The 24,237-nt window shown below is 45.1% G+C and overlaps 1 protein-coding gene across 5 annotated transcripts in view; it reads left to right on the top strand.

The window, feature by feature from the left end:
* ME3 (malic enzyme 3) overlaps window positions 1-24,237 on the top strand; it is a 218,813-nt gene that overhangs the window by 73,888 nt on the left and 120,688 nt on the right. For all 5 annotated transcript variants that reach the window (XR_006604189.1, XM_045071348.1, XM_045071347.1 and 2 more), the window contains 2 exons: window positions 16,937-17,070; window positions 19,977-20,126. Coding sequence is in view for 4 of the 5 variants with exons in the window: in XM_045071348.1 (XP_044927283.1) it covers window positions 16,937-17,070; window positions 19,977-20,126 (284 nt within the window). In the remaining variant the exon portion in view is untranslated. The remainder of the gene's footprint in view (window positions 1-16,936; window positions 17,071-19,976; window positions 20,127-24,237) is intronic.

The raw sequence follows: 24,237 nt of genomic DNA, 5'->3' as shown, positions 1-24,237 counted from the left end.
ACCACAGTTATCCATCTGGTTATGTTGGCGACGATCCTTGACCTCTCCCTCCCACTCAACCCCAAATCTCGTCCGTCACCAGCTCCTGTTCATCTTCTCTCCTCCGTACATCTCTTACCTTCCAGTTCTCTCCATCTGCACCCACCATTCTAGTCCAAGCTGCTGTTACCTTTTACCTGGACTATTAAAGGAATCTCCCAAGTTATTAGCATATTCTTAGTCCCTCCAAAAATTCTCCTCACTGTAACTGAAGCAACCATCTGAAAAAACAAACAAACTGAAAACTGTGAAGTTAATTATATCTCTTCTGTTTCAAACCTTTCTGTGTTTTCCCATTGCCCTGAGGCTGAGAACCCAAGTCCTTAGCAAAGTCACCTATATGCTGCACCATCTTGGTCCTGCCTGTGTTCCTTCCCCTTTCCAAGTCTTTGAACATGCTGTTCCTTCTCCACTTAGAGTATTACTCTGCTGAACTCTGCCTTGGCACTTGGCCTAATTAACTCTTTATTTAACTTTCATATCTCATCTTGAGTTGCTTCCTTAGAGAAGGCTTTCCTAATCACCTTCTTCCCAAAGGAAGCTACATCAGGGCTCCCAGTTCCTCCCATGCCTAAATAGCATCTTCTGCATCTGTTCTGTAGTATTTCTTATCATAAAAGGGTTCCTTGGGTAATCATTTATTTAATAAGTGTCTTCCCTGTTAGCATGGGAACTTCTCTTTTTCACAGCTGTACCCCCAGCCTGCATACTGCCTTGCACAGATGAAGTGCTCAAGAAATTTTTGTCAAATGAATGTCATCGCTTTGTTTTGTAACTTTGTTTGAACAACAGATCACTTTGTCTTGTATCTTCTATGTTAATTTCCCCTGCTGGAACATGAGATTCAGGCTTTTTCATCTCTCTTTAAAACTGTATCTAGAATTATATATTCACACAATATGTGCTAGTTGAATGAATGAATGAATGAACAATGTGTAGGTTAAGAAGAATGGGCAGATGGTGAACATCTCAGCAGAGACAGCAGTGAGAAAATCATTCTAAGGTCCTTATCTCACACCTTGGATTATGTGGTTTGCATTAACTTTCAGCCATAAAAATACTTCAGAGATTTGTTCCCTATGAAAAGCCAGCCTCTGATCCTGGTTTCTCACCAAGGTTTAATTGCCCCAAAAGCCCAGATATTTAACTTGAAGCTTCTGTTCTTTTTTCTTTCTTTTTTTTTTTAATGGGAAAGTAACAGAGAAATCCCTTTTTTCCAGACTTAGTAGACATGGCTTGGTTTCTGTCTTCTCCATAAGCATGGCAGCTGATGTTCTCTCTCTGTTATAAACCTGCCCAGTGCCAAGACACTCATCAAGGTTTTCCACTAGGGACAGAGAGAGACCTTGCTACAGCAGTGTGCTATGATTAGTGGTATCACTGTGCTTTGGCACTAAGCCGTCTTTATGTTTTAAGGCAATAACATGATAGAGAATTATATTAAATAGTAATATTTTCCTGTCTTGTCATTGCTGCTCATTTAAAAAGACAGATCTTTACTAATAAGTCAACATCTACCCAGCCTTCCTCCTTAAAAAATTGTCCTAAATGAATTTCTATTGTCAAATAGAATTCATCACAACATGAATCTGCATGTTGTGGATTAGAATTTGTGCAAAACTTTCATCTCCTCTTCTGTGCAGTTTGTCATAATCCCAGAGGTACAGGTGAAAAATCCCTGACTCCTCAATAATCGGCATTTATAGGTGGAGGCCTCGTGCTTGAATTTTAAGCCAGCAACCCAGGTGCTCTTGATGTACAGTGAACTTTGAGACTCAGAGTACTTAATTATAAGTTTAAGTCAAAGACCTTGCATCCTTCTGTGACTTTAGTGATGAGCAGACACACAGAAGTGCACTCTCAGCCTAGGACACAGCATGTGCCCACACAGGGGCGTGGAAATGCTGGCCTTTGCTAGGAAAAATAAAGGAGCTTTCTGTATTGAAGGCTACCCATGGAGGCTGGCAGGAGATGAAGCCGAAATAATCCCTAGCTCATGAAAAACCTTGCAGACTTTGATAAAGGTGTTTTAGGTTAGGAAGTGAAACGGTCTAATTGGTTTTTGGAAACTGTCTGGCAGAGGTTCTAGAAGGTGCATTCCAGGAGCAGGGCAATGAAAGCTTGGGTGACAGTAGCTGAGCCCAGAGCCCAGAGCCCAGCTGTTGAAGAACCATTTGTTGATTAGAGACCAGGGATGATACTGAAGAGAACAGGATGATGAACATGAGCAAGTCGGAAAAGAGAGGAAGAATTAGAACCATTCAGGAGATAAAACTCCATCTGAACTTAGCAATGACTTGGATATGGGTAGAGTTGTGAGGAACACAGGATCTGCCTCTGAAGTTCCTCCTGGGCTCATGGGTGGTTCCAGTGTTGAGGAGAGAATGCAGGATGGAGGTCTGGCAAGGGAGAGGAGTTTGGTTTGGCCCATGTGGTGTTTGACAGGCTTCTGAGACGTATAGGTAAGCATGCAGGAACAGACGGATATATGCATCTGGAATTAAATGATTCTGGGGACATGATGCAAACCATTTCCCTTGCCTGCCACCAACTGATCACCCAGACTGTTGTATTGAATGTAACAGTCACTGGCATTAAGTTAGTGAGTCTTACTAAGCATCAGACACTCTGCTGCACATGTTATGAAATAGGTACTGTTAACCATCTGTCTTACAAAGGAAGAACCTGAAACCTGAAAAGTTAGGTAAGGTACCTAGGCCATGCCACTTGTGAGGGTCAGAGCAGGGATTCGAACCGGCAATCCAGTAATCACTCTCCTGAGCTACAGTGTTTCTCAAATGTTGAAATCACACTTGTGGTTAAAAGTACACTTTACATCACAGGCCAACACCCACAGATGCCCATTACACATGTGTGCATACACTCACACAGGCAACTATGTAAATAGTGAGAAAAACAGCTCTTACCCTGGCATGCCAGCAACTCAGCAACCCTGGCTGGCTCAGTTGGTTAAGCAGCTGCCTTCAGCACAGATCATGGGCCCAGAGTCCTGGGATCAAGACCCATATCAGACTTCCTGCACTGCAGAGAGCCTTCTCCCTCTGCCTGCTGCTCTCTCTACTTGTGCTCTCTCTCTCTGTGTCAAATAAACAAATAAAATCTTAAAAAAAAAAAAAAAAAGAAAAGAAAAGAACCTAGTACTTACCCTTACTGCTACTAATAATGCAACCTGATATTTTTCTACTCAAGTCTTTATCATCTTTTTTTTTTTTTTTAAAGTAGGCTCCACACCCAGTGTGGAGCCCAACACAGGGTTTGAACTCATGACCCTGAGATCAAGACCTGAGCGGAGATTAAGAATTGGATGCTTAACAGATGGAGCCACCCAGGCGCCCCTATTGTCTTTTAAAATGCTGGTTACTTCCTACTAAATTGAGTTCACAGCCAGAGTTTGACTGAGTTTGACAAACATTGCTCTGTTTTGTTCTCCTGGGGCACATAATTCATTTCTCTTCCCAGGCCTGGTCATTCCCTCAGCCTTTGAGGGGAGAACACTGAGTGTTGCTACATGTGTCCCTCCTTTTTCACTCAAGAAGGTATTAAAGGTAAAAGGCTGGGGTGTAGTGGAATGAGGCCAGCCAGGAAACACTCACTTTGTGGTATAGACGGATCAAACCTCATCTTTTTTTTTTTTTTTTAAGATTTTATGTATTTATTTGACACAGAGAGATCACAAGTAGGCTGAGAGACAGCGGGAAAGCAGGCTCCCCGCTGAGCAGAGAGCCCTATTCCTGGCTTGATCCCAGGACCCTGAGATCATGACCCAAACCGAAGGCAGAGACTTAACCCACTGAGCCACCTGGGCACCCCTCAAACCTCATCTTTAATGGGGCTCATGAAGGTTAGTGCAGAATGTGCAAAACCACAGCACAGAACGCGGTGCAAAGCCATGTGTGAGCGCAACAGCAATCGCTAGTGTGAACTTCAGTGGCACCCAGGCCTTGGGGTCTAGTCCAGCTCTACAGCTTCTTCCCTGCATCCCGCCAGGCAAGTGAGTTACTTCCAGGGTATTGTGGGAGGAGAATATTGAAGTGATACTTTGGTTCATTCAACACCCACCATGAGCCGGTCCCTTAGTAGGAACTGAGGAAATAGTGTTAATATCTTTATTCATTTAAATCGTATCTTATCATATCATCATCTAATCATATCATTAATATCTTTATTCATTTAAATAATAATGTATACACTAACTTACAAACTGAATATTCCAGACTATTCCCTAATGACCTGTCAATCAGCCAATGATGTATGGAATCAGCCAGCTCTTAGTGGGTCATTTAAAGGAGACTTTAAATATTGATTTCACTCAGCACAGGATGTAGGTCTTAGAAGAGGCTGGCGGCTCAGTGTCACTAAATGTGTAGGGCACAGAGTTGTTTATTTCAAGCCATCTGCACGTGTCCCTTTGGAGTAGACCGTGTCGCTCTAGACCACCCATGCTGCCTGTGTGCAAATCCCGGGGCCCTGTCCAGAAGCCGTCGGTGGGAAAGAGCTAGTTCATTACGTGCATGTCATCCCGAAACATGCAGAGCCCAGAGCTAACGATATTTATGAAGCGAGAACTTTTTTAGAAGACTTTCGAGTTCATTAAGTGCAAAGATGAGATTCTAATCTCATGGGGGAACAAAGCTCCAGTTCAGGGCTGATCGTAGAATCGAAGCACTGTGAATCAAACAGAAACAAGCCATGTGAGCTTGCGGTGCAACATTTCCTTTCCCTCTCTTGTAATACAAATCTGATTTAAAAATGGAAATACAGTTCAGATAGCATTCCTGGTACTCGAGCTTTTACCTTGCAGTCTGATCCCTTTTGAGCAACTCTTATTAATTTTAGATTTGTATCAAGTCCTCATTACTAGTTAAAATTTATCAGATGCCTAGTCTTAAACTCCAGGATTTACCCTGGAATTTGGGTGCCCCAGCTCTGAGTACCAAGGAAGATGAACACAGTGGATTGAGGGTAGAGGTTAGAGAGGGAAGAATACACAGGAAGGGAAAATCTAAGGATGCTCTAGGCTGCTGTGCCTCTCAGAAGCATGACAGTTATGCAGCCTTGCTTTCTTTGCCACACTCAGCATCTAGTAAGGACCCAGGCACAGCTCCATTGACTGAGTGCCTCAGATGTGCTGGCCATTGGCTAGGCACACCATGCAGGGGGTTTCAGTTGGTTCTCACAGCAATATTGTGAAATCTTCATTCCACAAATGAGGAAACTAAGGGTCAGAGAGGTTAAGAAAGTTGTCCAGGATCACACAGCTAGTGGGGGCAGAGCCACAGTTTGAATCCAGAGCCAGTATCTTCAAAGCCCTATCTCCCTTCTCCTTTGTGTACCTGAACTCTGCTATTTTGCTGAGCACCCCAGCCTGCCAGGCACTAAACTAGTCTGCATAATTCCAAATTAATTCCAAAATACAAAGAAGTGTAAAGGCCACTGGTTTGAATGAAAAGATCACTAGCCTGAAATTCCATGGACGCAGAGGCCAGATATATTTGGTCTCTCACTGTATATCGGGTGCCTATTACGTGGCTAATCCTCAAAACATACTTGTTAAGTGAAAGGTTACTTAAAAATTAATGAACCAAAAATTTGAAATGGAATTCAAAGTTCAAGTCCTGTTTCTACAACTTGCTAGGGACTTGGTTTTGGTAAATCATTTAATTCTCTTAGCCTCAGCGTTACCATCTGCAAAATGGGCAAAACACTCTCACAGCCTGCCTTCTAGGGCAGTGGTTCCCAACCCTTTCTGTACCTAGGAATAGCCCATGGACCTTTAGCAACTTCTCATCCAGGTTTCTGTCTCCAAAATTCTGACTTGCTGTGGTAGGATGTGATCTGGACATTTAACAGTTCCCTAGGTGGTTCTAATGGGTAGCAACTGCTGGAAACACTGTCATAGGGATATTCTTTTTCCTTTTGGGGGAATTGTCAAACATAGCAAGGAAACAAAACTGCCCTGTAAAACCTAAGAGGCAATTAAATAGAATCAGTTGTTATAAAGTCAGTCCAGAAGGACTCTGGGCCTCGAGCTCCTGCTTCCCGATGTCATGACAGAGAAAAAGGCTGGTTGCTCCAGTCTCCCGTGTGTCCCCAGGTCAAAATGCCCTCCTTCCTGATCAGGTGGATGCATAGGAGGAGGATTTGGTTGATGTCAGGGCTGTAACAGGTTAATAGCGACCTGCTGGACAATTGCTCCGTTGGATGAACTTGTCCTTGGGCAGTCTCACGTGCCATTCTGGCACCCCCGTGCACTCACTCTTCCGAACCGGGGCTACATGCACAATGCCTATTTAGAGACCCTCCCAACTATGTCTGTTTATTTGGTTCTTTCTGGTCATGGTTCACTCTTTGACCCAGGCCGCTCAGGCTGGGGCTGTGTTGTGGGAGGAAGGAAACGGTCCTCCCTTGTCCTCAGCAGCTCCCCTGTCTGTCACCTTCCTCTGCTGCTACACTATAGAGGGACAGCTGAGTACGAGGGCCTTCAAGGTGCCAAGAACAATATTATTTAAAATTTTAAATAATAGTCTCTTGGGAAGAAAGGGTCATGAGGCATTCGAACCACCACAGAGAATTTTGCCAAGAGAATGACTCATAAGGCTTCCAGCTATCTACCTCTCTCCCCTTGTTTGGTTAGGACAAAATCCTGAAGTCACCAAGTATTTCAGGAGCGGGTTCTTCCATTTCTCTTGCCTGTTGGTCCTTATCCAACTATTGTGCATACGCCAGTCTTCCGATGGCAAAACAATTGGAATAGCCATTATTCTCACATTCTTCTGAACAGTGTATATTAGCCACATGCCTTCACCATGTCACTGACCCATCTGAGCCACAATTTCCTCTTCTATAAATGGGCATAACAACACCTGCCCTGTCTAGGACTAAATGACATGAACTCTCTGAGACCATTTCAGAAATAACAAAGCAAAAAAATATGCAAGTCATGCTAGGCAGAAAAGGCACCCGGCTCATATAGTCATAATTCCTGTCCTCAAGGAACTTATTATCTTGAAGGGAAAAGAGACAGAAAGGAAAGAAATATCACCAAGGGTAATTGCTCAGTTGCTTAGGGTCCTGAACTCAGAGGGATTTAAAACTGCAATTGTCACAGCCTTTATTTTTTGGCCCTTCTGCCACTTTTTTGAATTTGGGAAAAAATCTCAACATCCATATTCTCATTTGGTTCACACAATCACCCAGTGAAGGCAGCAGACTCAGAGAGGTGAAGTAACCTCTTTAGGATACACAGCCCCAAAGTAGAGAAACTGAATGAGAACTTTTACCTGCAGCTCCCTGCCCATTCCCCCATAATGGCACCTTCATGTCCTGGTCCTTATCCCATGGAGGGAAAAATGGGATTGTATTTCCCACCAGAGCAAGAACTTCTCTGTATATCATAGATAGAACAGTCACAGACAGCCTCGGTGAATTTGCAACCCACAGCACCAAAGCCCAGTCTTTGAGCACAAAACTGGGTTTGGGTTAGTTCGGGCCACTAATAAGCCCTGTATCCTCCACTTTGGGGAATTTTCAATGTGTTTCAGGATCTGTAATTTTGCATCTGATCACAGAGCTATGTCTGGGGTGAAGGGACAGCATTCTCAGCCCTGTGTCTGCTAAGACTTCCCAATGCATGAGTTTCTAAGTCCCCCAAACGTCCATCCCAGGAGTGTTCTCGGGGGCCCTCATAAACCTGGGGCTGGAGGGTTTAGCGAGAGAACAGCAGCCTTATAACCCCACTTCCTACCTCCAAGAGTCCATGTCACCCTAACTCATGAAAGTCCCAAATGGATAGAGTCTACGCAAAAGGAGGAGAAAATGCCTTCTGGTCCTCTAGCAGCTCATCAGCCTTTACTGTACAGTTTGGGAGCTAGTGCGCACAGCTCTGTCCCAGCTGGAGGCCTCTCTCAGCTGATGGATGGAGGAAGTGGCTTAGGGCAGAAGCAGTCTCCTCCAAGCCTGATGTCATGATGGCAGAACAGAGTGCCTTTACTGTTACACATATGTCTGCTCCCCTTCCTTCCATAATAACACTGGTCAGAGGAAACACGGCTCTGTGTATGTCATGTGATCTTCAGGGTGCACTCACCCCTGTTTGCAGATGGGCTGATGGGCCTGAGGCTGATACAGAGGATCTCTCAGCGCCAGCTGCACTGTTAAGGTCACTGCCTCTACTTGGAGAAGCAGAATACTTTCACCCCTACTCAGATGAAAGGCAGCTCGATCAACAAACTTACTTAACCTGTGAACTCTCGGGAGTCATTGATCAGCTCAGAGGAAAATGGTGTGAACTTTGGGAACACATGGACCTGGGTTCTGCTCCTGGTTCTTCCACTGACTGGCTTGTGACCTTGAGCAGTTACCCTTCTGGCCTCGGTTTCTTAGTCCACAAGTGGAAATAATAATCACAGGGTTCTTAACCCAGGGTTGCTGTGAGGATTAGAGAAGCCAAGTGAGAAGCACATGTCTCAGTGCCCGACCCAGCCCCGTGAGTGCTCAGGAGAGGTAACAGTTGCTGTTGTTACTGACGATGAGATTACCATCCTGCAGACCTGTGTGAGCTGCTTTGACCTGCCTGCTGCTTACCACCCCAAGTTTCGGACCTAGTAGTTACTGCTTAAGAGATCAATCAAAAAATACATTCATGTGCTAAAACTGACACTGATGCTGAGAGAGGGGGGCAAGGCTGTGTAATATGGGGTGTCAGCGACGGCCTCGTGGCCCTGGATGTGGATTAGGAGATGGAGGAAGGAAGCCGTCAGAGCACAGTGGTCAAGGTCCTGGTGTGTGGCGGTGCATGGCAGCCAGAAGAGTATGCCTGTCGGGGCCTGGGGAAGAGCTTTGCCCAGCCATGTGCGGGCACTCACCTGGAATGTGGTGACATCACCACGGCCCCTACTCCTCCAGCCCCCTCGACTAGACTAGCTCCTAAGCATGCTTCGGGGCTTATCCCCGGCATCTGCGAATAGACTTTCCTGGGCCACTGCCCTGTGAACAAAATAGTCACAGCTACCAGGAGAACACCTAGCACTCTCCATCATCATCGAACACTGCCTCTCTGCTTCACGCCCATTGTTTCACAGAATCCCATAATGGGAAAACAATCAAAGAAGTGGCTTGCCGGAGGCAGAAGCCCAGAATCTCCATCATGTGTTAATCCACGTCACTCCTCTGATCGACTCAGGAGAGCAGCAAGCAGCACCTGTTTCCTCTGGGACTCCCCAGTGTCTAACAGGTCATCTTGGCACAAAGTAGGAACTCACCAATGCCTGTGGAAGGATGAGAGGAGATTGGCAAGTGCATCACAAGGCTCAGGGTCCAGAACTACTAGGCAGATCACCAAGTGGGATGGGGAGGTCTCCCCTCGGAAAAGCTAAGTCACAGGAGCCCTGTGCAGCTTGGATGTCTCAACAGCAGGAGGCTGGGTCAGGGGCACAGCCCGATGCGGCTTGCTGCCTCTGAGCCCTGTCATTGGACGGTGGGGTCTATGCAGAAATCTCTCTGATGTCAGAAAGTTTTGTCCAGGAAACTTGGGCAATGCTGAGCCCATAGGGAAGATTTCAGCAGCTGGACCAGAGATGATCATTCAGAGAAGATGATAAGTGAGGGAAAATCAGGGCTGACACTTAAAAGATTCACCCTGGTACAGTTTAGGCACTGACCACTCAAAACAGCCCCAGTTCCTTAGTTCTAGAATGGGTCTGGAGCCCACCCACTCTGCCCGACTTTAACCCCTTGGCCATCGGATTGTGGTGGGAGCAGGAGGTCCAGAAGTTCCCTGAAAGAGGCCAGAGCTGGTTGAGCGATCCACTTGGTCAGAGCAATGGCTCTGTAATAATTGAAACATTTCAATTGTTTCAACATAACAACTGTAGGTACCTACTATTATGTGCTGAACACTGCAAGGTTGACCTATGACTAAAAGAACTGGCCATTTTTCAAAAGCCACTTGTTCTATTTTGAGAACTTTATTAAAACTAGATAATATAATACGTGACTTTTCCTTAACCAGGCACACAGAAACTATAATTTCTCAATGTGATAAGAATGAATAAGGGCCGCACTGCCAAATCCGTGTTGCACAATCTTAGGATTCCTGGTATACCTTATGGGAATTATGTGACTTTCTGACACAAAGACCTAGAGTTTTCAGTATCAGTTAGCAAAGTTTATTTCTTCTGTAGAGAAATACAAATTCTAATACTTCTCTCCCACAGGCTAGTGAATCAGCTTGTTCCAATCCTATCTTGGAGGCCATGGTATCTGCAAAGTGCCTGCATTTCTGCTGTACAAACTTGTAAATCTGAAGTTGCCTTAACATTAGCTTCAGGATGAAAAGAAGCTTCTGGAAGTGTTTTTTTTTTTAATCCCTGAAATTAGCAGTTGCTAAACAGTCATAATTTTTTCCTCAAATACAAAAGAAGTTGGTGGCAATCAGCCAAGAGAAACAACTTCGGCTTGTAGAGAGAAGCAGGCTGTTATTAAAAGCCACAGCGGTCATTAACGAAGATGATGTCATCATTCAGGGCCTGGACCCTCCTGGGATCTCCAGGGCCAAGAAGAGATGATTCACAGTCTTTACCAAGCCAGTGAACGGTCACCTGCCTAATGGTGTTTGGTGAAAGTGCTCAGTCTCCAGGGTGGGGCGGTGGGTGGTTCCTGCAAAATGATCAGGGACCTCAGTGTCATGACAGCTTGCAAAGCTGGTGGCCAAAACAGGGGATTTATGAACTGGTGACTTCGGACTTTGATAAATAAAAAGTTTGGTATTCTTGTGTGGAGAGTATGTAAAGAATTCTCTGTGAGTCATACTTTCAAACAAAGTGGAGCCTATCTTGGGGTAAATCTTTCTTACCATTTCAGCACTTCTTCTGAGAGGAGGGACAACTTTTCAGAATTTCATTAAGTTGAGGTATCATTATTGCTTTTTTTAAATTTTTTTTAAAGATTTTATTTATTTAGTTGACAGAGAGAGATCGTAAGTCGGCAGAGAGGTAGGCAGAGAGAGAGAGGAGGAAGCAGGCTCCCCACTGAGCAGAGAGCCCGATGCGGGCCTCGATCCCAGGACCCTGAGACCATGACCTGAGCTGAAGGCAGAGGTTTAACCCACTGAGCCACCCAGGTGCCCCATTATTGCTTTTTAAAAACACTAGAGGAGCCTAGTATTCTGAGATTCCTAAGTTACAAAACAAACAAACAAAAACAGAGAAAATTAGGAGTGACTAAGGGGTCTAAACTTTCATTTGCTTCTTTTCTTTATTTTTCTCTCTTTCCATTCTTCCCTCACCACTCCCACCCCACTCACGTTTTCTGGGGTCCGTATCACCAAGGTCCTAGGAGGAAAATACTGTAAGGGCAAGAATGCAGCTTGTGATCAAATCTTGGTTCTTCACTTGCCTCTAGTCAAAGAAATCATCACAAGAAAATGATCCCACCAAATGGACTTCCTGATTATAAGACGCATCCTGGTTAAGACGCAATAAAACATGGAGAATAGCTATGCAACTTCCAGAGCATGACATCTCTCTTGCTTTGCCTTCTTATCTAGAAAGTGGGGGTTATAAAACCTCCTTACAGTGTGGTTGTAAGGATATGGTAAGACTGAGCATTTATTAGACTCCATTTCTTGGAGCCAATGATCGCCAACAATCCTATGGGTGTTGGATGTGGTGTTGATATCAACAAATGGGCTTGTATCTCCCTGTCACTCTTGAACTTTATGTAGAAGAGTTTGTAGTAATTATAGGAGATGAGGTCTTTTTCAGCTGGCCGAGCAATGTGGGGAGTTCTGGTGCTCCCTGCCTTTTCAGTCTTCCCCACCCCCGAGGGGTCTGGGGGAAGCTAGACTGCCCTCCAAAAACTCTAGGTCTGCTTTATCACCCACACAGCCTTCTGCACTTCTAGGAGGAACCTAGCATTACCTGGGGCTCATTATAAATAGAGTTCATTAATTATTAGTTAAGGGCTGTTCAGAGTTCCCTACACAACACCCATGGGGATGCTGGTCCCTTCCTTGTCCTCCAACCATGACAACTACTCACGGGCTTGCTACTATCGTCACCACCGGAACCCTTCATGAGAAAGCCAGGGGGCTGAGGAAGCCAGGAGCTTTGAGGTCGTGCTGGCTGACTTCTACATAGAAGGGGTCTCCTTTACACAATGGGTGACACCTTATCATGTTGAGATAAAGGTGGAACAGCTGTGGTCCCCATGCCTCTCAATGTCCCTTAGGGAACCAGTCCCTGTACTCCTGCCAACAGACACTGTCTCCATAGGGCTTAACTGGGCCAGGGGGCAGATTCCATGAGCCCCACTGATTCCCCGTCTTCCTGCCAGTTCCCGAACCAGAAGAGGCTTGTTTGTGAAAGACACTTGTGAGAGAATGAAAAGACAAGCCACATACTCAGAGAAATATTTACAGAATACATGGGCAATACAAGACTCAGATCTAAAACATGCAAAGAATTCTTTTAAGACAGCTTTATGGAGTTATAATTCACCCATTTAAAGTGTACGACTCAGTGGTTTAGAGGTGTTGTATATTATTAATTTTTTAAAGTTGTGGGAAAGTAGAACAAAACGTACCATCTTAACCATTTCTAAGTGTATAGTTAAGTGGCATGATGTGTATTCACAGAATTGTGTCATCATCCCAAACAGAAACTCTGTATCCATTAAGCAAAACTCAACCATGCCCATCTCCGCCCTTAGGGAAATCTAATCCACTTTCTACAGGAGTCTGACTGGCTCCATTGGTGGAGCATACGACTATGACTCACCATCTCAGGGTGGTGAGTCCGAGCTCCGCATCGGGTGTAGAGATTACTGAAAAACAACAACAACAACAACAACAAAAAACCATAAAAAAAATCTCTCATCTACTTTCTGTGTCTACGACTTTGCCTATTTTAGATATTTTGTGAAAGTGGAATCATGTATCTGCCCTTTCATATCTGGCTTATTTCACTTAGCATGCTGTTTTCAACGTTCATCCACGTAGTAGCATGGATCAGAACTTCATTCCTTTTTTTGTTTGAATAAACCCTCACTGCACACAATTGCATCTTGTTGGTATGTTCATATGTTGGGTTGATTCCATCTTGAAGATATTGTCGATAATGCTGCGTTGGGTGTTGGTGTACCAGTGTCTGTTCAAGTCCTTGATTTCAGTTCCTTCTGGAATATACTTGGGTGTGGAATTGCTGGGGTCTTACTGTAGTTCTAGGTTTAGCTTTTGGTGGGCCTGCTAATAATTTCTGTTCCTACCAGCAGCATATGAGGGTTTTATTTTTTCCACATCTTTATCAACACTTGTTATTTACTGTTGCTTTTATTCCATCCATCTCCGTGGGTGTGAAACAACATCTCGCTGTAGTTTTGATTTTGCATTTTCCTGATGAATGATGCTGACGTTTTTCCCATGTACTAATGGCGATTTATAAATCTTCTTTGGAGAAATGTACTTTCAGGTTGTTTATTTGCCCATTTTTCAATGGGATTGCTTTCTGTTGATTGTTCTGCTGAAGCAATTATTCATAGATTCTAGATATTAAATGCCTTACGCTATTTCCAGATGTTTTTCCCATTCTGTGGGTTGTCTGTTCACTTTCTTTTTTTAACTTTTTTTTAATAGATTTTATTTATTTCTCAGAGAGAAAGAGAAAAAGCAGGGGGAGTGGCAGGCAGAAAGAGAAGCAGACTTCCCACTGAGCAGGAAGCCCAATGTGGGACCCCATCCCAGGACCCTGGAATCATGACATGAGCTGCAGGCAAAGGCTTAACTGACTGAGCCACCCAGGCATCCCTGTTCACTTTCTTGATAGTGTCCTTTTTGTATGAAAATTTTTAAATGAAGTCAATTTACCTAATTTTTCCTTTGTACTAATGCTTCTGGTATCACATCTAAGAATTCATTGCTAAATCCAAAGTCATAAAGATTTACTCCTATGTTTCCTTCCAAGAGTTTTATGATTTTAGCTCTTATATTTTAGGTTATTGATCCATTTTTAGTTAATTTTTATATTGGGTGTGAGGTAGGGAACCAAATTTATTCTTTTGCATGTGGAAATGCACTCGCCCCAGCACCAACTCTTTAAGAAACTGTTCTCTCCTCCATTGAATGGATATGATGTCCTTGTAAAAAATCAATTGCCATAGATGTGTGAGTTTATTTTGAACTCTTGATTCTAGTCTGTCGATCTATTTATCTGTCCTTATGCAGTACCACACTGTTTTGATTACTGTAGCTTTGTATTACATTTCAAAACCTTTTTTTAAAAAAATGGTTTTGGATGTTTGGGGCCCCTTGTTATTACATATGATTTTGAGGACTGGCTTCTCTATTTCTGCAGGAAAGGCCATTTGAATTCTGATATGGGTTGCATTGAAACTGTTGATCAAAGAATTCTTAAGACTCAATAATAAAACAACAAAACAAAAAATGGGCAAAAAATCTGAACAGATACTTCACCAAAAGATAGACAGATGGAAAATAAGCATATGAAAAAATCCTCAGCATCAATATGCCAATAGGGAATTGCAGATTAAAACAATAATAGCATGCCACTCCATATCTATTACAGTGACTAAAATTTTAAGAACTGACACCACCCAATGCTAGAGACAGTGTGGAACAAGAGAAACTCAGAGGCTGCTGGTGGGAATGCAAAGTAGTGAAGCCACTTTAGAAAACCGTTTGGCAGTTTCTTTAAAAAGCTAAACATAGTCTTACCATATGGTCCAGCAATTGCACTCCTACGTATTTACCCAACTGATTTGAAAACTCATGTCCACACAAAACCTGCCCATGAATATTTATAGCAACTTTATTTATATTCACCAAAAGCTGGAAGCAACCAAGATGAATAGATAAATGGGGAAACAAACCACAGTAAAACCAGACTGGAATGTCATCCCATGATGAAAAGAAAGGAGTTATAGGGGCATCTAGGTGGCTCAGAGGGGGAGCCTGCTTCTTCCTCTGCTCTTCCCCCGACCCTGCTTGGTCTCTCTTTCTCTTTCAAATAAATTAATAAGATCTTTAAGAAAGAAATGCATTACGAAGGCACAAAAATGGATGGATGAAACTTTATATGCTTATGGCTATGTGAAAGTAGCTAGTCTGAAAAGGCTACACACTGTGTGATCCCAATGGTTTCACATTCTGGAAAAGGCAAAACTGTACAGACAGTGTAAAAATATTCAGTAGTGGGGTGCCTGGGTGGCTCAGTGGGTTACCTGGGTGGCTCAGTGGGTTAAGCCTCTGCCTTCGGCTCGGGTCATGATCTCAGGGTGCTGGGATTGAGCCCCGCATTGGGCTCCCTGCTCAGCAGAGAGCCTGCTTCCCCTTCTCTCTCTGCCTGCCTCTCTGCCTACTTGTGATATCTTTCTGTGACAAATAAATAAAATCTTTAAAAAAAAAAATCAGTAGTTGCCAGTGGTCCAAGGCAAGGAAGGGAGGGATTGATAGGTAAAGCACATGCTGTCATGATGGATTCATGATCTTATGCATTTATCAAAACTCATAGAACTTTACAGTACAAAGAATGGCTCTTAATGTATTCAGATTTTCTCAAATCATTTAGTAGGTTGTTGGATCCCACGAAAGAAGGCAGACTGTGACAGGAGAATATAACTGTGTTATAAATGTATGATACAACTTCAGTGAAGGAGGTGGAAGGAAAAGTGATGACCTGAGTAACTTGGGAAATAAGTGGAGTTTCTAAGACTGAAGGCAAAAGGAACAGCTCGTAAGCACTATACTCTGGTGTACTAAGTTGATTCCCATTGCGGCGTTAGGTAACAATTCTGATACTTTTCTATATGTGTGCTGGAATCTAGTAACTAAGTACATAGACGGCAGGTGGGGGTAGCTAAGTCTCTCCTGGGTGGAGTGAGAATTTACTGATTCGCGAAGTGGTGAGGCTAGAATGACCCATGTGGTAATGGACTAGAGACATTTGGATGTAGTTACGTTTAGCTTAGTATAGATTCATTTCCTTGCTCTTTCAGCTGAAAGGAACTAGAAACAACAAAACCCCAGTAGGAAGTAGCACATTTATTAAAAAGAGCCCAGATCTTGGGTTCTAATGCCATGCTCCAAAGAAGGAATCAGGCATCACTGGGGGAAAAAAAAAAATGGCTGATTCTAGGACTAGGGTAGGCAATATACAAGACGGGCTTGGAGCATACTGTGCCAGAAAGTAAGAAGTAGAGGCAAGAGAGGAAAGACAGAAAGAGAAGAAAGAGAGAAGGAGAGAAAGAAAGAAAGGGGGGGAGGGAGGGAGGGAAGGAAGGAAGAAAGGAAAAGCAAAGGAGGAAAGAAGAGAGAGAAAGAAGGAGAGGAAGGAGGAAGGACTTAAGAGCATATGTTCAAGGGACACAGGAACTGACTGAAAGTTCCCAGTGGCCAAAGCTGGAAAAATTTGAGTAAAAAAATAAATAAAGCAGTATTGGAGTATAATCCAAAGTATAAAATAAATACCCACAAGTCCCTTTTCATATAGACAAGAGACTGAATAAAGACACATGGGAGAGAAGAGACCAATCTCCCATGCAGGAGAGTTCCGAAAAAGAAGTCGCTTTACAGCAGAGAACACGGGCAAGCAAAACCCAGCCTGGTGATCAAGGTCGTGATCAAGGTTGATCTCCACAGTGATAAGTCATGTTGAGACTATGGCTCTTGATCTGATGTGAGCAAAATGGCCTTTCAGCTCTGCGGCCTTCTTTCTAAAACCCCGTAACCTCGCTGAGTCATGAGAAAACCATGAGACCAATGCCAGCAGAAGGTGACTTTTGGCTCTCTGCTGCTGGGACCTCCCTGCTCCTCAGTTTCACGCGTATCCCTTCATGCGTGTGTGTTTCTTTCTTGTTCTCTCAGGGGATGGCCTTTACACTGGAAGAAAGGCTGCAGCTTGGAATCCACGGCCTGATACCCCCCTGCTTCCTGAGCCAGGACGTCCAGCTCCTTCGGATCATGAGATACTACGAGCGGCAGCAGAGCGACCTGGACAAGTCAGTGCCTAGAGTCCGCTCCCTCGACCCAAGCCCCAAGTTCAGCTGTCTCCTGCAGCACACGGGTTGTCTTGTACTCTCCAGGAGGAGAGGCTGAGAGCCCCTGAGAGATCCCAGCCCCAGCCCCAGGTCATCTCCCCAAGGGACTGGGCTTGTTAGGACCGAGGCAGAGTCAGAACTCGGAAGGGAGACTGACTTCCAGCAGGTGCAATCTGGTTGGTCCTCTGGGAAGCAGTGGCATCCGAGTCGGCCCGAGAAGCACAGTTAGGGTTTCATCAGACAGCGGTGGGGTTCATAAAAGGCATTTCACTCAGCAGGAATAAGGGGAGCGCGCAGGACAAGTGTGTTGGGAGAGGGGTCCATCATCCAGGTCCCTAGAATAAGGGGAATGTTGTGGGGAGCAAAGTGGAAATGCACAGCAACACCTCGGAAAGGACCTAGGATATCCTATGTTAGACATTTATGGGAACTGTAACTAACCCTGCCACTCCTCTGGGTTCTCCTAGGGAGGATATTCCATGAAGAGCCAACTGAGGAATCACAGGGTCAGCTTCGTCAGTTTCCCTACAGAAGGTCGTGACCTCCCAGGTCACATGGCTATGAACTGGTACAGCCAGGATTCGAACACAGTTCGATCTGGAGTCTGCCTTTTACTGCTCTGCTATGCCACAGCTGGAGGCTTTGGCGCTTAATGGCTACAAGACTAGACCCCAGTGTCAGACTAAGTTCCAATCCTCATTCTACCACTTAATAGCAAAAATTACCCCTCACCGACTGGGTCATTCCTCATTTGTACAATGTGTAGATCAGTTGTATCGAACTCATACGGTTATGATAAGGCTTAAGTGCATTAGTAGTCTAACATGCTCAGAACACTTACATAGTAACTGTAACTTACAACAGGAGGCCCTATGCAAAAGCTTGTAAAATAAATACGTCACCTTGCTATGGGCTCCAGTGGAAATTTAGGGGGAGGATATGGGTTCCCCCTACATATCTGTAGAGCTTAATGGCCAAGATTTGGGGTTGTTGATGGCGTGGCTGTCCTCGTGAGGGTAGAGCTCAGCAGCATGTTAGGGTGATCCTGTTCCCACCTTCTTGTGCTCCCCTCACAGTAGCCACTGCTTCCAAATGGTAGTGAATGAGGAAATCTCGGCCTACTCCCCCCACCCCCCACCCCCGCAGTCCTGAAGGGCTGAATGCTGTGGATATCACTCCCATGAACTCCAAGGCCATACTGCAACTCAGGTCATATATTCACTCCCTCTTGTTTATTCTACCCACACTGGGTCTGGCTACATCACCCTGAAGAGCCAGCCAGAAAGTACACAATGAATTCAACTGACAGCATTACACATGCTTTGAACTTTGAACAACCTGAGCTTCCCTCTTCTGTTAAATTTACAAAGAATTAAAGTCCAACGTGAAATCCTCTTTGCTCATACTTCTCTGGGTTTGTTCAGCTAGATGGAACTTACCTATATAAGAGGGAAGACATGGTGGGCCCCAGGAGCAGGGGACTTGCCTGATCGTGGGAGCTCCAGAGAGCTTATTCCTGGCACTCTGCTGACTTCTCTGACCCACTGACCCACTGACTTCTCTGACCCACTCATTCCCAGAATTCCTTATTTCAGCAGGTGCTCAGGGAAATGCTAAGGAAGCTCCCCAGCTTCTTCTGGGTAAGGGTAATGGTATGCTGGTAAATGTTTACTGACTGGTTCTGGGGCACCGAGGGAGCCCTGATTTGTAGCATTTTCCCATTTCCATAATGGGAATATTCCCAACCATGACCGATTTCAAGTTACCAACTCGAAATCACTGAATGTAGAACTGAGAAGAGATGTGTGTAAATGACTACTGAGGAAAAGAATGCTTACACCAGTAATGAGCTGAGATGCTGGCTTTTCTAAGCAGAAACCCTCCCTTCCTTCTAAACACTATTTTTAGTTCTGGACCAGTGCCTTTGGGAAGGAAGGAGAGACTGAGGCCCCAAGAAGTCATGTGGCTTCCCCAGAGTCACAAAACTAGGAAACAGCAGAGCCGGGATTCAAACCTAGGACCCTGTTACCACACTCAGGGATCATTGCCCTATGGGAACATCACTCTCACCCATTCCATGCCAGGGTTCAAGTGCCCGCAGGCTCTCCTAAGCTGTTGTCCAGGATGGGTGTGATGTCAGTTGTCACCTACACCCCATCATGAATTTCAGACCCTGGGTCTTTTTTCTCCTAGGGTTTTTGCATTTTCAGGACTATGAAATGAAAGGCTGTTTTCCTGGCTTCGTGATTTTAGGCTTCAGGGAATAGGTGAGAAAGAGATTTTTTTGGAGCGTGCCTTCTGAGGTCAGGTCGTACTCAGACACTTGAGAGCTCTGGCTGTGACAGGATCCAGCCACAAGGGGTGGGAAAATCACTGGTGTGTTCAATATCTTCCTGGACCCCACTCCGCCCCAGCCTGGTTGTCTTTTCTCAGTGTCCACCTCGTGATAACGTAACTAACCATGGCACCGTGGTTGAGATTCGAGAATCAGATTGCTTAGACTCAAATCCTTACTCTGCCACGAGACCTTGGGGAGCAATTTCATCTCACTGTGCCTCCTCTCCTTATCTCTAAAGTCGTCCACATTTTGGTACCTGCCTCACAAGTCCTTGGGAGTTTTATATGAATTAATGTAGAATATTTAGAATTGTGCCTACGCCATGAATAAGAGTAAGTATGATAAAGCAGATGATTCTCTCCTCATTTCATAGAAAATGAGACTCATGCTGAGGAGAGATGGGGATTTGCCCATGAACGTGCCATTGTACGTAGCTGAGTGGGAGCCCTGGGTCTTTGCATCAAGGGCCTTTTGCGCTCCCACCTGTAGGGCCCACGTGACCAGCTTGGTTCTTGTCTCCCTTTCCAAGGTACATCATTCTCATGACACTCCAGGACCGGAACGAGAAGCTCTTCTACCGCGTGCTGACGTCAGATGTGGAGAAATTCATGCCCATCGTGTACACTCCCACTGTGGGGCTGGCCTGTCAGCACTACGGCCTGACCTTCCGCAGGCCCCGGTGAGCCGTCCTGGGGCACGGGCTTAGGGAGGGGCTGTCTCCTCCACGGGAATTAATTCTTTCCTCTGACCTTGTTTAATGGGACTCTGGAGGCTGTGCCTGACTGAGCCAGAGGCTTGACAAGACATTTGATTTTAAGCACTTGCTCAGAAAATTACCCCAGGCACAGAGCAATGAGGGGAGTATGGAAGCAAGGGGAGAGCAGCGCTCCGCTCCGCTCCGCTCCGGATGATAAACACCCAACATACTGTTCAGAGTTGTCCTGAGAGGTATTTCGGATTGGTTTTCTTTCATTATCCACCTAAAACACCCCACCCACCCACCCACCCTCTGCTTTTCTGGTCATCTCCACAGTGCTGACAGCTCTCTTACCAATTCGGGCCAATGAATAATGGAGTGTTGGATTCCAAAGACTGAATTCTTCTGCTGACTCAGAGAACCAGTATTCGTTCCTTCATTGGGGCTTGACTCAGATTCCACTTAAAATGTCGTTTTATTAGGCAAAAATTTGGCACTAGGTTTTCTTTAATAGACAAAGAATTTGGGGGAAGTTTTCTAAAAAGATGGCTTGTTTTTTGGTTTTGGGGTTTTTTGGTTTTGTTTTATTTTGTTTTGTTTTCCATGATGAGTTTAGAAGATATATTTTTTAAAGTATATAAAAAAAGGAAAAATGGGAGTATTTTCCCAAAATCCGCAGCGCAAGGTGCCTGGTGATTATCAATACGTATTTCTAGCACTGACAATTAAAAAAGGGACCTGCATTTATTATAGGTAATGGGACATTGTTTTGGTCTGTGTTAGAACATGGAAAAATATAGTGTATTGTGCGGAGATGTGTCATTTATGTTTCCATAGAATTTATAAATCTTTGTGTATATATCATTTGATATATGATGAATATGGAATCATGGATCTCAAACATCTTTTGTTAATTTGGAAAAAACAGTCTTCCTGTGCTGATGCCAGCATTCGGGCTGAACCTTGCAGGCTGAGAGCCCAGGGACTAATGCTGGTTCCCCTCCTTCCTTTTCTGGCCATATATCACCCTTGACAGAGGGCAGTGTATCAGACCTCGTCTTGTGGGAGGTTGTACAGCTGTAGACACCCACAAGTCCTCATCCCTCAGAATAGCCATGCTCCTGCCGTCCTGTGGGGGGCGCTTCATCGGGTTCCAGAGCAATTCTAGTGTTCAACCTCTCTTTCAACAGGAAAGAGACTCCTTTTTTCTTATTATCATTCCGAAACCCATCCTGGCAGAGACCTTGGAAACTGACGGTACCTTTCTGAAGATGCAGGACCCTATTTACCTCCCAGTCCCTACTCAGAAATGATCCCCCAGGCCCTCCCTCCTGCCCAATGCAGGTCAGCTCATGATCCTCCTCTGAGGCCTTCAGCGGCCTACAAGGCTGAAAGAAAGAAGTCCAGCACTTTGACAAGAGCGAGTCTGTCACAGCCCAGCTCCTACTCAGAAATCCCATGCCCTAGCTAATCTGATCTGTTCCCCATTCCCAAGGATGCCTGGCGCTCCAGCCCTCCACCCTTTCACACTCGGGGCCCTCTCCGCCTCCTGCATCTGCCTGCTCTCCTCTCCTGGTTCTCTGTCCGTCAGAATGGAGGCTAGACTTTCAGGTTGCCCAAGACTAGGCTTCTCTGTCTTCCCTGATCCCCACTGGGTGGAACGGCTCACGCCCCCCTCATGCTCCCCCTTAAGTCATCACACATACTTCTAGTCCATAGTTATAGTTTTCGTGCTTCATGTTTTTAATTATGTGTATATCAGCTGTCTCTACCAGAACACAAATTTCTTGAGAGGGCTGGAAACATGTCAGATCCATTTGTGTGGACTAGACCAGTACTGGGCAAGCACTTGACACTCTAATGGGAAAGCTGCATTGTATACTGGCTAGGAAGACCTAGGTCTTTGCTGTTGGCCATGAGATTTAGTCTCCTTGATGTTAGGCATGTTCCTTATCCTCTCTCAGCCTTAATTTCCACATTTATGAAATGCAGGTAATAATACTACTACTTCAGATCTCATTGTGACGGTAAAATGTGAGGCATGAATAAGGGACCTGGCATAAATGTGAGTGTCGATTTGCCTTCAGTGACCGTTACAGGAAGAAGGAAGAATTGCTAAACATAGAGTCATATTATACGTAGACGCCATTACATTTTTTAAAAGAAAATCGAGTCATTGAACACTTAAGGAACTCACACGTTGACCTACACACGCGATTTGGCTCTTCCAGAGCTCTTTGTTTCCTGAAGTCCTTTAGCCATAGCTCGCGGCCGCTACTGGTTTGCAGCTGAGATCCTGTGGAAATGCAAGCCTTCCCGCTCCCAGGCTGTGTGGGAGCCCTTCTCCACAGACTCCGGGGATTAGGTTGTAGATTTAGTTGTGGGCTCCAGATGAACTAGTAATAGGGTCAGGATCCTGCAAACACAGCAGGATTTGCCTCCAGAACCCACTCTAGAATCCAGGGAACACACAAAGCAAAACTTGAGTTCATGAACATTTATGGAGCAGCTACTGGGCACGGGGCATCATGAAATTACCCCCAAAGAATGAATATGGTTCTTGACCTCCAGCAAATCCCTAGCACAATAAGGGGACAGGCAATAATGATAAGTTAAATATAATAAAAGTTTAAAAAAAGAGAGATTTAATAGAGACAAAGAACTACATGGGAGTACATGGGAGGGAGAAATTTATTTTTCCCTGGGGACAGTAGGATTGCATCACAGAAGAGATATTTGAGCTGGTCCAGGAGAATGACTGGGAATTCCATGAGTAAAGAAGGAGGAATGGCCATTCCAGGAAAGGATTTGATTTTGTAGACACCTATGTAGTCATCCTGCTTGGGTTTCTCCCCATCGCCTGTGCCTGGCAAGGAGTGTAAGGTCGTGGGTTGGGGAGGTAGGTTTTTACATCCATTGGCTTATATTGGATCTTCCCAGTGTCCTGTCAGGTTAGTTTGGTAGCAGTATCTCCATTTCCCAGATGGGAAAACTGAGGTAGCCAGAGGAAAGGAACTTGTCCAACATCACAGTTTCGCAACCAGTGAAGTAAGAATTCTGACCACGAGAATCAGGGAAAGCCACATCAAAGACATGCCATTTAAGCTGGGCCATAAAAGGTGAAAGCAAAGAATGGAGGAGGCAAAATTATTTTGTTGACCCAGGCATACCCACCTTTCCACTTGCTAGAATGTAAGGTCTCTGGGACCTCGTGGTGGGTGAAACGGGAGAATAGAGAGATAGGAGAATTGGCCAGTGTCTCTGCCCAAAAAGAAGAAAGTGCTTGGTTCCCTTCCCAACCAAGCCCAAGGGGTTGGAGTCATGGGGAGCCGTGTCACTTGGGTTCAGGCCCCATTGGCAATTCTCCAATGGGTCAACAATGGAGAGGGACGTGTGTGGCAGCCAAGTAGGGGGTTCATATGCGTGGAAATAGGACCCTGCCATCAACTGCAGCCCAGAGAACCAGGTCAGCCCTGAGTGGGTGCAGTCAGCGTACTACAGAAGCTGGACACATAGCGTGGGAAACAAGGCATGTTGTCATCCCCGCAGACCTGCAGTTGCCCAGAGCAGAAGAGGATGATAAGCACAATGCATGTCCGCTGAAGGCCAGGTACTAACTATCCTACGGTCTTTATATATATGAGCTCATTTAATTAGCACAATCCCCTAAGAGGTGCGTATGACTATCATCTTACTTGTAGATGGACAAACTGAGGCACAGAGAAATGACTTGCCCAAAGTCACACAGCTCATACCCAGCAAGGCCTGCGTGCCAACCCATGCAGTGTGAACCGGAATGTGGACGGGTACCACCAAGCTCCACTGCCTGCTGCGGTCTGGGAGTGGTCCCGTTTGGTGGGCTTTTGGGGCTCCAGGAATATTTGATCGCTAGATCCTGTTTGCTGAGCCTCTCTTGGAAGAGAATGGGCCTGAGGCTGTGCGGGGCTGAGGCAGGCATGGGCAGACCGGACTGTGTTCTTGGATCCTTCCCTCGCGCTCCTGGTACAGACTTACCGCATGTGTTTTGCACAAACCCTCCTTCAGATGATCACCCAACGAAACTATTTGACATGTGACATCTGAGCTGTTGCTC

The sequence above is a fragment of the Mustela putorius genome, unplaced genomic scaffold (genome assembly GCF_011764305.1).
Source record: "Mustela putorius furo isolate JIRA1106 unplaced genomic scaffold, ASM1176430v1.1 tig00003987_pilon_pilon_pilon, whole genome shotgun sequence".
Taxonomy (NCBI): Eukaryota; Metazoa; Chordata; class Mammalia; order Carnivora; family Mustelidae; genus Mustela; species Mustela putorius.
Note: the sequence above shows the minus strand (reverse complement) of the source record. Positions and strands in the feature narration are given on the sequence as shown.